The sequence below is a fragment of the Anas platyrhynchos genome, chromosome 8 (assembly GCF_047663525.1).
Source record: "Anas platyrhynchos isolate ZD024472 breed Pekin duck chromosome 8, IASCAAS_PekinDuck_T2T, whole genome shotgun sequence".
Taxonomy (NCBI): domain Eukaryota; kingdom Metazoa; phylum Chordata; class Aves; order Anseriformes; family Anatidae; genus Anas; species Anas platyrhynchos.
This window is the reverse complement of record NC_092594.1, coordinates 34,042,745-34,054,563: the sequence shown is the minus strand read 5'-3', so window position 1 is coordinate 34,054,563 and position 11,819 is coordinate 34,042,745. Positions and strand designations below refer to the sequence as shown.

At 41.3% G+C, this 11,819-nt stretch overlaps 1 protein-coding gene across 1 annotated transcript; it reads right to left on the bottom strand.

The window, feature by feature from the left end:
- Positions 1-1,144: 1,144 nt before the first annotated feature.
- Positions 1,145-11,079, bottom strand: DMRTB1 (DMRT like family B with proline rich C-terminal 1). Its single transcript, XM_005029259.6, has 4 exons — positions 10,445-11,079; positions 8,692-8,924; positions 7,259-7,403; positions 1,145-4,090 (listed from the first exon to the last, which is right to left on the bottom strand). Exons 1-4 carry the CDS (start codon positions 10,980-10,982, stop codon positions 3,984-3,986), a joined length of 1,023 nt encoding a protein of 340 aa, XP_005029316.4. The 5' UTR covers positions 10,983-11,079; the 3' UTR covers positions 1,145-3,983.
- Positions 11,080-11,819: the final 740 nt, after the last annotated feature.

The window sequence follows — 11,819 nt, the reverse complement described above, 5'->3', positions numbered from 1 at the left end:
ACTAATGTTGCAGTAGTAAAATATTGGGCAAAAAATAGGAAAACCAGACCCATTTACCCATAAGAATGATTTAATTAGTTTCCACTGTTCCAAAGTAGGTATGTTTCACATCATAAAGAATTTTTCTGTCATGAAAATTATTTTTTTAAGGGGAGGGAGAATTTTGTTTGCAGCAAGCTGATTTTTATTGGTAGGCAATTAAAAATTTCTTTGGATTGCTGGTCAAAATTAATTACTCACTAATGTGGAAAAAACAGCTATAGTGTTACTGTGGATTTGAGGTTTTCAATTGGGTGCATCTAATTCCAAGAAGAAAAATAAATAAATAAAACACTAGCAAGACTGTCACAATCACTGTCACACAAAAACCTGCTTGAGTCCAGATGTGGAAGCCCACACCACAGAAATGTTAAGATACTGCAGTATGCTGTGGGGCAATGACAAATGTATCTTACATATGTCTGCTGAGGGGATGTTATTACGTGATCCTTTTAGAATCCCCTGGGCTTGTTTTCCTTTTTCCAAAGCTCCTACAGAAAATGCAAATCTACAATAATCTGACATTTTGGACAGTGTCACAGACACCTCTGTATAAAACTTGGAGCTTAAACATGCATACCTAACTAACGTTGTCAACTCCGTGCTCTTGCAAGTAATTCCACTGAAAGTAATGAAATTAGTGGTGTGAGTAAACCTTAAAGACCTGGCTCCTTATTTTAGGTTTCCCCCTTCAGTGTAGAGTCAAAGCTTGTTGTTCTGTGATGACCCAGGGGTTTGCAGTGAGGATAGAGGGTTGTCCCAGGTGTCACATATTAAGAATGGCATCTTTAGAAGTTCAGATTTAGCAAGGGAGTCAATCAGAAAATAGTGGCATAAATCCTATGTACAGAATTCCTATTGCAGTGACTAGCAGCTTGCATGCAACAAGATTTCAGCAATGGGTATCATAGCTAGCTTTCCTTTTTCTTCCCAGGTTTTATGAATTTGACCAAAGTCTATGTGGCTTCAGCCTTAATAAAAACCAATAAAATTCTGGGATGATTTAGGTTGGAAGAACCTCTGAGTGACTTGTCTAATCCAAATCATTCCATTTCAATCCAAAATGATTTCATTATCCCTAAGACATTTATTTAAATAAATGGAGTCAGAAGAGATCACAGAGTTTAATTATTGGAAACATTGGTTAGCACTAAGTTTGGAATGAAAATTATTTGCTTTGAAGTCCTTAAATGCACAGTATGACAATACCAGTTGTAAAGGAACATTTTTTCTTTGCTTAAAAAGGACAAGCTGAGCATAAAATTAAGAATGAAACCATGTCATATCCATGTAAGATAATTCTACCTGTTAATGGGAAATTTATTCAATTTAAGTAATTTACTTTTCCACATAGAAATAGGTGCAAAAGAACTTTGGGACAGATTTCTTAGAAGGTAAAAAACTGAAACTTCTGGTCAGACACCAAACCAAGCAACGATTATACTTTTTAAACTGTATTTGTCCCACTATTGATTCCCTAGGAAAGCCAATTTTAACTATCCACCTCTTTGACCTTAGATGGGGATAGATGCCCATCATTTCATTACAGAAAGCAATCAGGCTGGTCAGGCATCGTTTACCCATGCCCCAGGTCACCTTCTTTTCCCTCACATGCATGGAAATAATAAGGTTTGGTAATGGTTTTGCATATACTTTGCCACAGCTGTTATGATGTTGTAAAACTCAGTCGTATCCCTCCTCAACATTCTCCAAAATAAGTCTCTAGTTCTTTTTAAGTTCCCTTGTAAGGCAACTGCTCCTTCTCCTTGTTCACTTCAGTTGAAGAGCCTTTTTCAGGCTCTTCTTTAAATTGCTACATTCCTTCTGAGATAAACACTGGTGTGCAGCAATGCAGTAAGAGAGATCCTACTGGAGTGTCATACCATGATTTAAAGCCAAAGCCAAAGTTTTGGTTCACTGACAGACAGTTCAAAATTGGAAGACAAGTTAAATAAGGAGTCTGGCCTGGCAATCTGGAGGTGGTGACTGGCACAGAAAAACAGGGAGAAAACAGTACTGTATATGAAGTATTTCTGCAATGACTGTGCTTTACAGTCAGTGAAATGGGCTGGAATCCATCTTGCTTTTGAGATTTAAGGAGTGTAATACAACATTGAATATGACTTTGGAAAAATATCTGGGAAAGAGACTATTCAACTGTTCATCTTGTACATCACCATTTCCTTAAATCATTATATTGTATTTTAAAAAAATCAATCAACTCCATCCACATAGGAACCTGCTTTGTGGGTGCTGATGGTATTTCTACTCATAGATTACTGTATTTTGAAAAGAGCTTTGCTCCACTCAAACACCTTAAAGAAGGATTCAGATTTTCCCTAGCACACAGAAGTTTTAAGAGGAGGTTTAGGACACTCCTGGGAGTGGAGATCCTGTTGTAAATCTAGCATATAACAAGTTGTACATCAGATTATTTGCTATAGATACATGTGTTTTTCAGTTTCTCCTCTTGGCAGTCTTTGACTTGCCGCTTTCACTTACTGTGAAACTTTCACTTACTGTCCCCCCAAACCATGGCTGTGTGCTGGAAAACATTCATCTACTACATAAAAAAATAACTGTCAGTTTAGGATAATTTTTTTACATCTTGCATTGAGCAAGGTATTAATGGTACAAGTTGCAGAATAGAAGAGTGTTTATTTTACTGCACTCACCTTTAGAGTAGCAGTCAAAAATTTGAGGAGAAAAATACTGAAGCCTAAATCACTCCAAGCAGGTTTGTTACGCCAGGCATCCTCTGAAATTTAACTAGAAAAATTACATGTAGATATGTAAGCCTCAAATCATCAAAACCAAACCAATGATTCCAAGTATCTTTTTTAATTACACAAAAGCCCCCCCCCCAAATTCTTCAAACATTAACAGCTGATTCACTTAATACAAAACCAGTGCCTTTAGGCAAAGCAGTAGAGGAATGCACCTTTCAGTTTTATTTAAACAGTATTATTGAAAATTAGAATATGTATGGGTTTAAGTAATTATTATTCTAAATGGTGTTTTGTCCTATTTTCCAAGGCAATCTCTTCACACCTTTAATATGCCACAGTGCACCTCCAGTGCACATGCATAAAGCTGTCTACATGAGTCCTTTAGAAACAAACTGTAGTTTGTCAGCTGCACTGAGTTACACAACATTGAAATAAGGTATAAACCAGCAGAGGCACTCAGAGTCCTGAAGCCTGTGTGACAAGAGGTGATTCCAAATCAGACTGTCCCTATACTGAAGGGGAGGTGCCTTAAAGGCAGTTCACCCAGAAAACAATGCAGGAGCACTGCATTTCAGCCTGTATCAGGCCTTTCTGTAAATTCCTCCCATACCCCCTCTTGACAAGTGTACCAAGCACCTGTTGTTCCCTTAGCCTGCTGAATCCAGAGAACCTGGTTCTTAGACAACCAGGTACATCAGTAACCCAGACTGTCTTCCCATCTTCTCTCACTCAGTCTTCAGGCTCTACGTAACTTAACTCTTCCATAATACTCAGAACTATGTTTCCTTTACAGCAAATTGATATACAAACAACACATTTTTGATTACCATCATGAACAAGAGAAGGCTACAAAGCGTACGTGGCTTGGAGACCTCACTCTAAAATCAAGGAGTCATCTAACCTCAGCAAAGGAACCAGAAATTAGTCATAATCCTTCCTGCTTCCACCTGCTTAAGGAGGATGGGATTTACCTTCGCTTTGGAAAACCTTTTTTATGAACAAGCTTTACAGCAGAGGAATGAGGAGCTCCTAAGGAGCAGAGCTGTGAGGTTGGTAGCTCTAACATGATCATAATGTGAGCTGGGGACTAATCCCCTTCTTCAGCTGTTGTGGCTGCTCAGTAACTAAGTGTCAATCTGTATCAACTAACACTCTCCTCAATACTGAAAATAATGAAAACAATGCTGCCTGCCACTCAGCTTTTCTCCAAGCCATTTACTGTTTAGAATATACAGATTGGTCTCCATTTGCTTCTTCTGGGGATGAAGATGGCTGGCTAGGTTCACAAACCACCCCTGAATCCTGGCTGTCAGTTGCAGTAGCTGGAAAAAAAAGAAAAAAAGAAAAAAAGAAAGAAAGAAAGAAAGAAAGAAAGAAAGAAAGAAAAACATTGAACACAAACAAACAAGGCAACACCCAAATCCCTGTATTTCAATTTGTCTTACACATATATATCACACTTCCAGAGGTAAATTCCCAGTGCACTTTAAAAAATCTAGCTTGTTTTTCAGTGCAGTTAATTCAAAGGTGCTTCACATCAAGAGCCCTCCAAGCTGAGACATGGTACTTCAGACAGCACTACATTGTTTCAGCTGCGCTTCAAGAAATGAAGCAAGAGTGCTTGCTTCAAGATGGCAAACACTGAAGCTTCACTGGAATAGAAGTTTGAGGCAGGCTCTTCTGCACATTTAACTGCAGTGAATCTATGCCATGTCTTTTGAACACTGCTATGAATTTTTAAAGGACTGGACGCAGTGAATAATTCTCTTCACATCCAACTAGGAACTTCTATTGTACAAATTACCTGACAATTTGCTATTTTACAAATTACCTGACTCTTTTCCTCAAGTGGCAACTTGGGTTTTTGTTTCTTTTTCTGTGGTTTATTCTTTTAGAAAGCCAACAACCTGCAACCAGACTGAAATGCCATACTGGCTGTTTCACTGGACATACCTCGTGCTTATTTTGTCAAATCTCCATAACACTAAATACAGCTTGAAATTGTACAACATGGTCCATACCAAATCACCACTGTAAACCTAACTGACCTCAGTCATTCCATTCAGCTGCGGTGAACTATTGACTTAAATCTTTCTGGCAGCAGCTTCTAGCCTTGGAAAATCTTTTTTTAGATAGGACGTGCTTTCTTAAAAAATAAAAATAAAAATTGTCATCATCTCATATTCCCTTCAGAGACTGCAGTCATTTCTTCTCTCCAGTTATCCCCTGCCAGAATTTTCTAAATCCATTTTCTTGCAACTGTTTGGCCAGAGAAACCACTTCACTTCAATTCAGGTCTCTCTGGAGGAAGGATGTTCTCAAGTCTAATTGCAGATTTGAATCAGTCCCTTTCTTAGGAAAAAACATATGATGTGATCTTAACACATCCCTATGTACTGAGTGTTACAGCTTTTCTCTTTTTTCAAGCATCTTGAAAACCAGAATCAAGGAATTGTTAGTTTCACTGTAGCTTCCCTCTATATCTGTATCTTTTGCCGCAAGGCTATTTTGTATATGACCTCATACAGAAATATCCCCCTCACTGGGTCACAATTGCAAATTCCTACATATCCTGGAGCAAAAATACTATGTAGTGGAATTAATTTGTACCTCATCCCTGGCACTAAGAAAACTAGCTTGTTCTCTGAACAGCACAATCCATGATGCATTGTTTCCTATGGCTTTATGCCTGGGTTGTGATTTCCCTGGTGTGTAGTAAGGGCTGAGGTCATTAGATGGCATTTTGCTCTCTAGGGAGATGCTCTCATGACCTCTCTTCTCTACCCATTTGCCTGTTTTCATGCCTGTTTGTCCAGTAAAGCTTCACTCTACTAATACAGGACTGTATTTCCTCTGTTTTCCTTATGTAACACCCGTAATTCTCTCCATGTCCCCTATGCTTGTCTGCTATTCCTAGTTCCTTCCATTTTCCACACACCCAGCAGAACAGCTGCAGTATCCCCCAGATTTCTTGTTCCCACTAAGGAACAAAAAACATTAATCCTCACATACACTTTCTGCTTTGCCTGCTAGCCCTCAGCTTCCTCTCTTCCCCTTGAACTCATCCAAAATTACTTTACCTCCAGCAGCCCAGTATCTCCTGCACTCTGCATTAAAGTCCCAATACCTTTATCAATATCTTAAAACCTCTTCACATTCCTGTGATGTCCATATACCCCCCATACTTCCATATTCTTCATTTTCCTCTTGTCCACTTCTCCTCATTTTTCCTTGGCTTTCCAGCCAGACATGAAGCAGACTGCTCTGGAGATCCATGCCCACTGCTGGGCTGACTGGCAGGGACTTGGTTGTTGGCCAAGGTTCAAACACATCAGTTACGAATTCAGCACAAGCTGACTGCTAGCCAAATACCACGTCATGGCTGCAGAGATGATTTTGTAGGAGGCATATGCTTCCCTTGCAGATCAATACTGTGTAGGCCCGTGATCACAACAGATATGTTTGGCTGAAAATAACTGATGGGTTGAAGAGTTATGAGGGAACTAACATTAACAAAAATGAGACTTCACAAGCCTTATTTTGTTGAGAAACCAAGCCAAAGAAACTCTCAACTTTTATTTCGTCCCAGATAACCACCACCACCATCTTTTTAATTCAAATGATACAATTACACTCCTCGATTTCTAATCCCTCTTATACAAGAGATTTAATTTTTCACCGAGTGATGATTGCAATCTTTGTTCTGAACAGTCAGATTTATCATTTCTTATTTTCATTTCAAGAAGAGAAATAAAGTTACATTTATTTATCTGTATTTTCAAAAAGAATTTAACATGAAACTGGCTATTTGCTCATCTCATACTAGTGGTTAATTCTCTGAGCAGCTCTACCCTCTTGTGGTCACAGCTAGCTGTAGCCAAATGAAAAACAGAAATATGCACAACACATGAAAGAGACACAAAAGAGAGGGATACACAAACTTACCTATGCCAGTAATATAAAATCCAGTGAGATTCAATATAAACAATTTGAGATTTTGAAGAGTCAATCTTTCACCTACAGCAATTAAAATGTAGTATTTCCATATAAGCAAGAAATTTCACATTGTTCATGCTAAGTGCTAGTCTGTATTTTTTAACATTTTGCTTAAATTGCAACAGAGCCAAGCATTTTTTTTTAATATGTCCTGCAGACTAACTATTTAGACAAATATTTACATTTAGATCACATCAGAGATCATATTCTGGAATGGCTCTGAGTCCTGCAGCATCCAATGTCTGAGTGAGACTGAGGTGCTTTCTGGCTGGAAAGACCAAGAATGGAAGTCTGCTTTCCCTAAGCCAGCCCTGCCTAGAACTGTACAAGCTGCCAGTCTGTCCTGGGACTTCAGGATCTCAGTCATGGCACCATCACAGGGATCTGGGAAACCCTGAAAACTGAATCTAGAATCAGGAATTCTTGGGGGGTCCACCTTGGTTGTTAGGTACTGAAACCAGGTTAAAAACAGATCTCCCAAAGCTCATCCTTACCATGTGCTTCCTTGGTTGTTTCGGCCAACACGTTCAGCGAAAGGGGAGGTGGAATGTAATGAACACCTGGCAGAAAACCCGGTGGGATGAACTGAGGCAGAGGAGCATAGTATCCTTGATGGAAATCTCCACCTCCATCTGGAATCTGCAGAAACACATGGAGCAGAGGACCTTAATTTAGAGACTCTCTCCAGGACACATCTATAATATCAAGCAATTTCTGTTTGAATTTTTACCTCTGACAATTCCAGAAGGTTTTTTTTGTCCATTTTGTGGTCATATGTTGCCATGTCTGTGCATATATTAGCATGTGCAAAGCTTGTGAATAGTGCAACATGCATGAACTGCGAGGTAGCAGCTTCTCAGACCATGTTTCAGCTGCAACTGACCTTGTAAGTCCTCATTATCCATTCTGTCATCTCATGAGAGCAGTGGGTTTAAATCAGGAGCAGTTCACCTTCACCACTGACCTGGTACATTTGCCACTTAATAAGTTTAAGAACCATCATGCAATGGAGAGGCAATGTAGGAAAATGTTTCTTGCCATCACTTCCCGGACAATTATAGATTTTTCTCTGAGCCCAGTGAAGTTAGTGGCTTTACCTTCACTGCAGGGCTGGTGTGCACCACAGCAAGCCCAACGGACCTTGTTTTGTGTGGTTACAGGACCTGTTAGAGCACGCCAAAACTCATTCCATGTACAAGGAGAGTTTTCCACCCTTCAGAAGCCATAGCATCAGAAAAATAGGAGCACATCTCTGTTGGATCTGGCCATGCATCCTGTCTCAGGGTACAGACAAAGCTTGCATAAGACCTTTCTGTCTGTTTCAAAGCAGTTAAAAGTTAAGTTCAAAACCACATACGGTGGTGGTCTAGAAAAGAGATTTCCCAACCTGTGCATATCTGGTCCACTAGGATAATTTATCTGTGCTACTGACTGCTGTTAACCACCTTCTTTCTTAATAACCCCTAAAATGTGTCAGGGATTTATTATGTGAACAGAATACATTTGTTTGTTTTGAAGCAGACCACTTTGCCTTGATATGAACTGCTGAGCTGTACCCAATGCAGACAGAGTAGCACATGGCAGCTGGAAATCTAATAATGTGTCCAACCATGGTACAAAAACTGGACAACACCCATATAAATCAACATGACTGAAAAGAACTACAAGTGCCTACACACACCATTACAAGTGACAGGCAAATTAGGATCTTGCTCCTTAGCAAGTCTCTGTGATTTGAAGGTTGATTTGAATATAGAACAGAACAGATCAGAATGGAACAGAACAGATTAGAATGGAACAGAACAGAACACAATAGAATGGAACAGAATAGTTTCAGTTCAGCTGGAAGGGAACTTCAAAGATCTTTTAGTCCAACTACAGCAGTACTTCTAGAATTAATTAATAATAAAAAAGAAAACCTACTTACTGACACAGAAGCTGCATTCCCTGGCCCATAGTTGCCAGGAATGTGTCGGAAACCTTTCTGAAGTGATATCCCTGGAGGTGATGGCGCTCCCCTACAGCTTGGCTGATTGATGGCGAAGCCCACTGGAAATGGGTGGTAAGGATACACCCCAGAACAGCCAGGATACACTTTTGGAGGGTCTCTCTCCATGTATTCTGAGTTGACCATATATTCTGGAGGAAAAGCAGGGTGAGCTAGGAAACAATGAGAAAAGAACAAATAAAAGTATCACTGTAATTCTAAGGAATTCAGAGATATAACTGCAGGACCAAATTCCACTCTTAGTCAGGAAAATCTGATTCCTTGGTTTCATGTTTAGCTCCTCATTAATTTATTTTATGATCTTTTAAGGAACAAAGGAAAAGTGCAACAGATAATACAATGCTACATAATGATCTGCATACTCTTCCGCCTTGTGCGTTGTGAAGCTAGGCCTTAGTAAAGCACTGTCTGCAGAATCTTCTTTCAGCACATCTGCAACAGCAAGAAAAAACAACTTACCTTAGGACTTTTAACTACAGCAAAACTTAATAATATAGAGAAATAATAGGGTTCTAACTTTAGTGCTGTCACTTCATAAGGTAACAGAGAACATCCTATTTTTAGTGACCTTGATGTACCCAGGCAATTTCAAATGCAGGAATCAATTACTTCTTTTGCTTTTTTACCTTGTGTCTGGGCTCTTATATGGCCCCTCTTAAGTCTTAAAAAACAGTGTCTATCTGAATACAAATAGGCTCTTTCTTGTCTACACATCCTCCTGCTGGTAAAACAGTGGAAGAATTTGCTTCTAGAGTATGTCTACTTCTGGAGTACTGCAGTTATATTGTCTGTTCCCAAGCCTTTTTGAAATTGGTCAACAGATGAAAAAAATAATTAAGGGAAGGACTGATAGGCACTTACATAGCCAGCATTATATGCATCATTTCCTTGGGAAACCAAGCTTAAAAAAAAAAAAAGAGCAGCTACTGACAGACTAGGTGGGAACAGGAGATGTCTGAAATGCCTCTTTGCTCCGTGCTTCTCAGACCAGCATTTTCTTTGCCTTGTAGACTGCCATCAGAAGCCCAGACTAATGACTACTGCAGTCAGTAGGGATTTCCATAAAATTACTATAGTAAATAGTAATAGTATGAAGTTACTGTAATAAATAGTAATAAACTAGACAAGTTGCATGAAAGACTCTATTAAAAGAAGCAATTTAAGAGGTGACAGACCATACATTTTTTTCACCTGCAAAACCTATCCTCTGCTCTTAAAATCAAAATGTAGTTTTGCACCAAGTGACCTGACCCAAACTTAATCTTCGCTGCAGGAATTAAGGCCAAAAGGTCTCATTCTTTTACAGTGCTACCATAAAACGTTTGCTCCAGGCAACTGCAGCAGTAACTTCCTCATTTACTTGCCATCCCATGTTTTTTAGCATTTTTGTTGCTGGAGGCTTGTGCCTGTGAATACAGTACTCTGAGAAACATGTACAAACACCTGTGCTGCAGTCCAGCAGAGTTTGATTTCCCTCCCTAATTTCTCTCCCAGAGAAGAGCCAACTAATGGAGCTTCAACCTTGCACCAAGCAGCAAGAGCTCTGTGAGCTGCGCTGCAAGCCCCGCCGAAGGAAAAAGAAACCTGGGGCTGCACATTCAAAATGGGTACCTGCAATGAGGGAGGAAAGAAGGAGAGGCAGGAATGCCTTATTGAAGAGCTGGAGCCTTACCGTAGTCCCAGAAGGGAGGGCCACCAGGAGGTGGTGGCAGCCCCCTGCGTGCCATGCCTTTGTCACTGCCACCGACGGGCTGGCCGCCCTTCGTCCCCTCGTGGCTGCTCTGCTCAGGGGCGATGGCCGCTCCTGCAGCCACCCTGGGGCCTTCTCCTGGGGGCACAGGGCCCACGGCCACCCTGCTCGGACAGTCGGGCACCTGCTGCCTCAGGGCCTTCTGGGCGGCCATGATCTTCTGGCGCTCGGTGATGAGGGAGCACTTGTCGCAGGGGCACAGCTTCCAGCGGCACTGCCCGGCGTGGCCCTTCACCGGCACCACGAAGCCGTGGTTACGGCAGCGGGAGCACTTCGGGGTCCGCACCGCCGCCTTCGCCGCCGTGGCCTCCCTGGACTCCATAACCAGCTCTCTACCACACCAGCACACCTCACCAGCCCAGCACACCCCAGCAGAGCCCTCCAGGGCCCTTATATATAGGGCATGGCCACCTCCACCCCAGCATGTAGCAACTGGGACAGGCGGGGCAGGAGAGCCCATTGCAGGGGTGGGGAATGCCCTGCTGTGGGGAGGCTGGGCTAAGGGGCTGCCATGTCCCACATGCCTCCCCTCCCTGGGCCAGGCTCTGCTGTAGCTGCCCGCCTCTCCCTGCAGCCCCCCAGCAGGGCTGGAGACAGAGCTCAGCCATGGGGGTTGGAAAATGACACAGGGAGGGGGCTGCACCTGCAGGAGCACAGGGCCAAGTGCAGCATGCTTTAGTTGATTTCCCTGTGCTGGTGCACATGGGGATGGGGAGTTTTGGACTGGCAGGAGTGTGCATGGGAGAGAAATGCACCATCCCTTTACACCCTTAAGTGACGGTTTTCCCTTTTGGCACTTTAATGTCCCCACTCACTTTCATACATCTCATGCATTTGCTTTTAATGTGCACAGGATTTCAGCTCCATTTTGTTTCTAATTTGCAGTATACTTCTCATGATCAGGAGGAGAGTGACTGCTTCAGCAGAAGAAAACACTGTTTCATCTTTCTGTTTTTCAAAACAAGGTACTGAGATGAAGGCGTAAAGCACACACCATTTGAAAGATCTGTCTCCTTGTCTCAGAATTGCTTCGTCTCTGGAAACAAAGACTGGCTTACAATTGGAAATAAAGGAATGCTCCAGTTCAAGTATTCGTAATAAAGCACTTGTTATTTTTTACTGTTGGTAGCTACAAAACTGTTGTTTACACAGTAGCCCATTTCTGGGCAAAAACTCTCCACTTTGCAATGTGAGACATGACATGACTGATTTTTTTGCACACATGCAAGAGCTAATTCTGTTTTAAAATCCGGAGATACCAATAATCATTTCTGCATTTAAAAGAATAAAAATAAAC

Excerpts from the sequence above, each read along its gene's own strand:
- DMRTB1 (XM_005029259.6), bottom strand. The coding sequence starts at position 10,982 with ATGGGCTCTCCTGCCCCGCCTGTCCCAGTTGCTACATGCTGGGGTGGA. Across the intron at positions 8,925-10,444 it reads CCCTCCCTTCTGGGACTACG|CTCACCCTGCTTTTCCTCCA; the intron begins GTAAGGCTCCAG and ends ATTGTTTCCTAG. Across the intron at positions 4,091-7,258 it reads AACAACCAAGGAAGCACATG|CTACTGCAACTGACAGCCAG; the intron begins GTAAGGATGAGC and ends TTTTTTTTCCAG.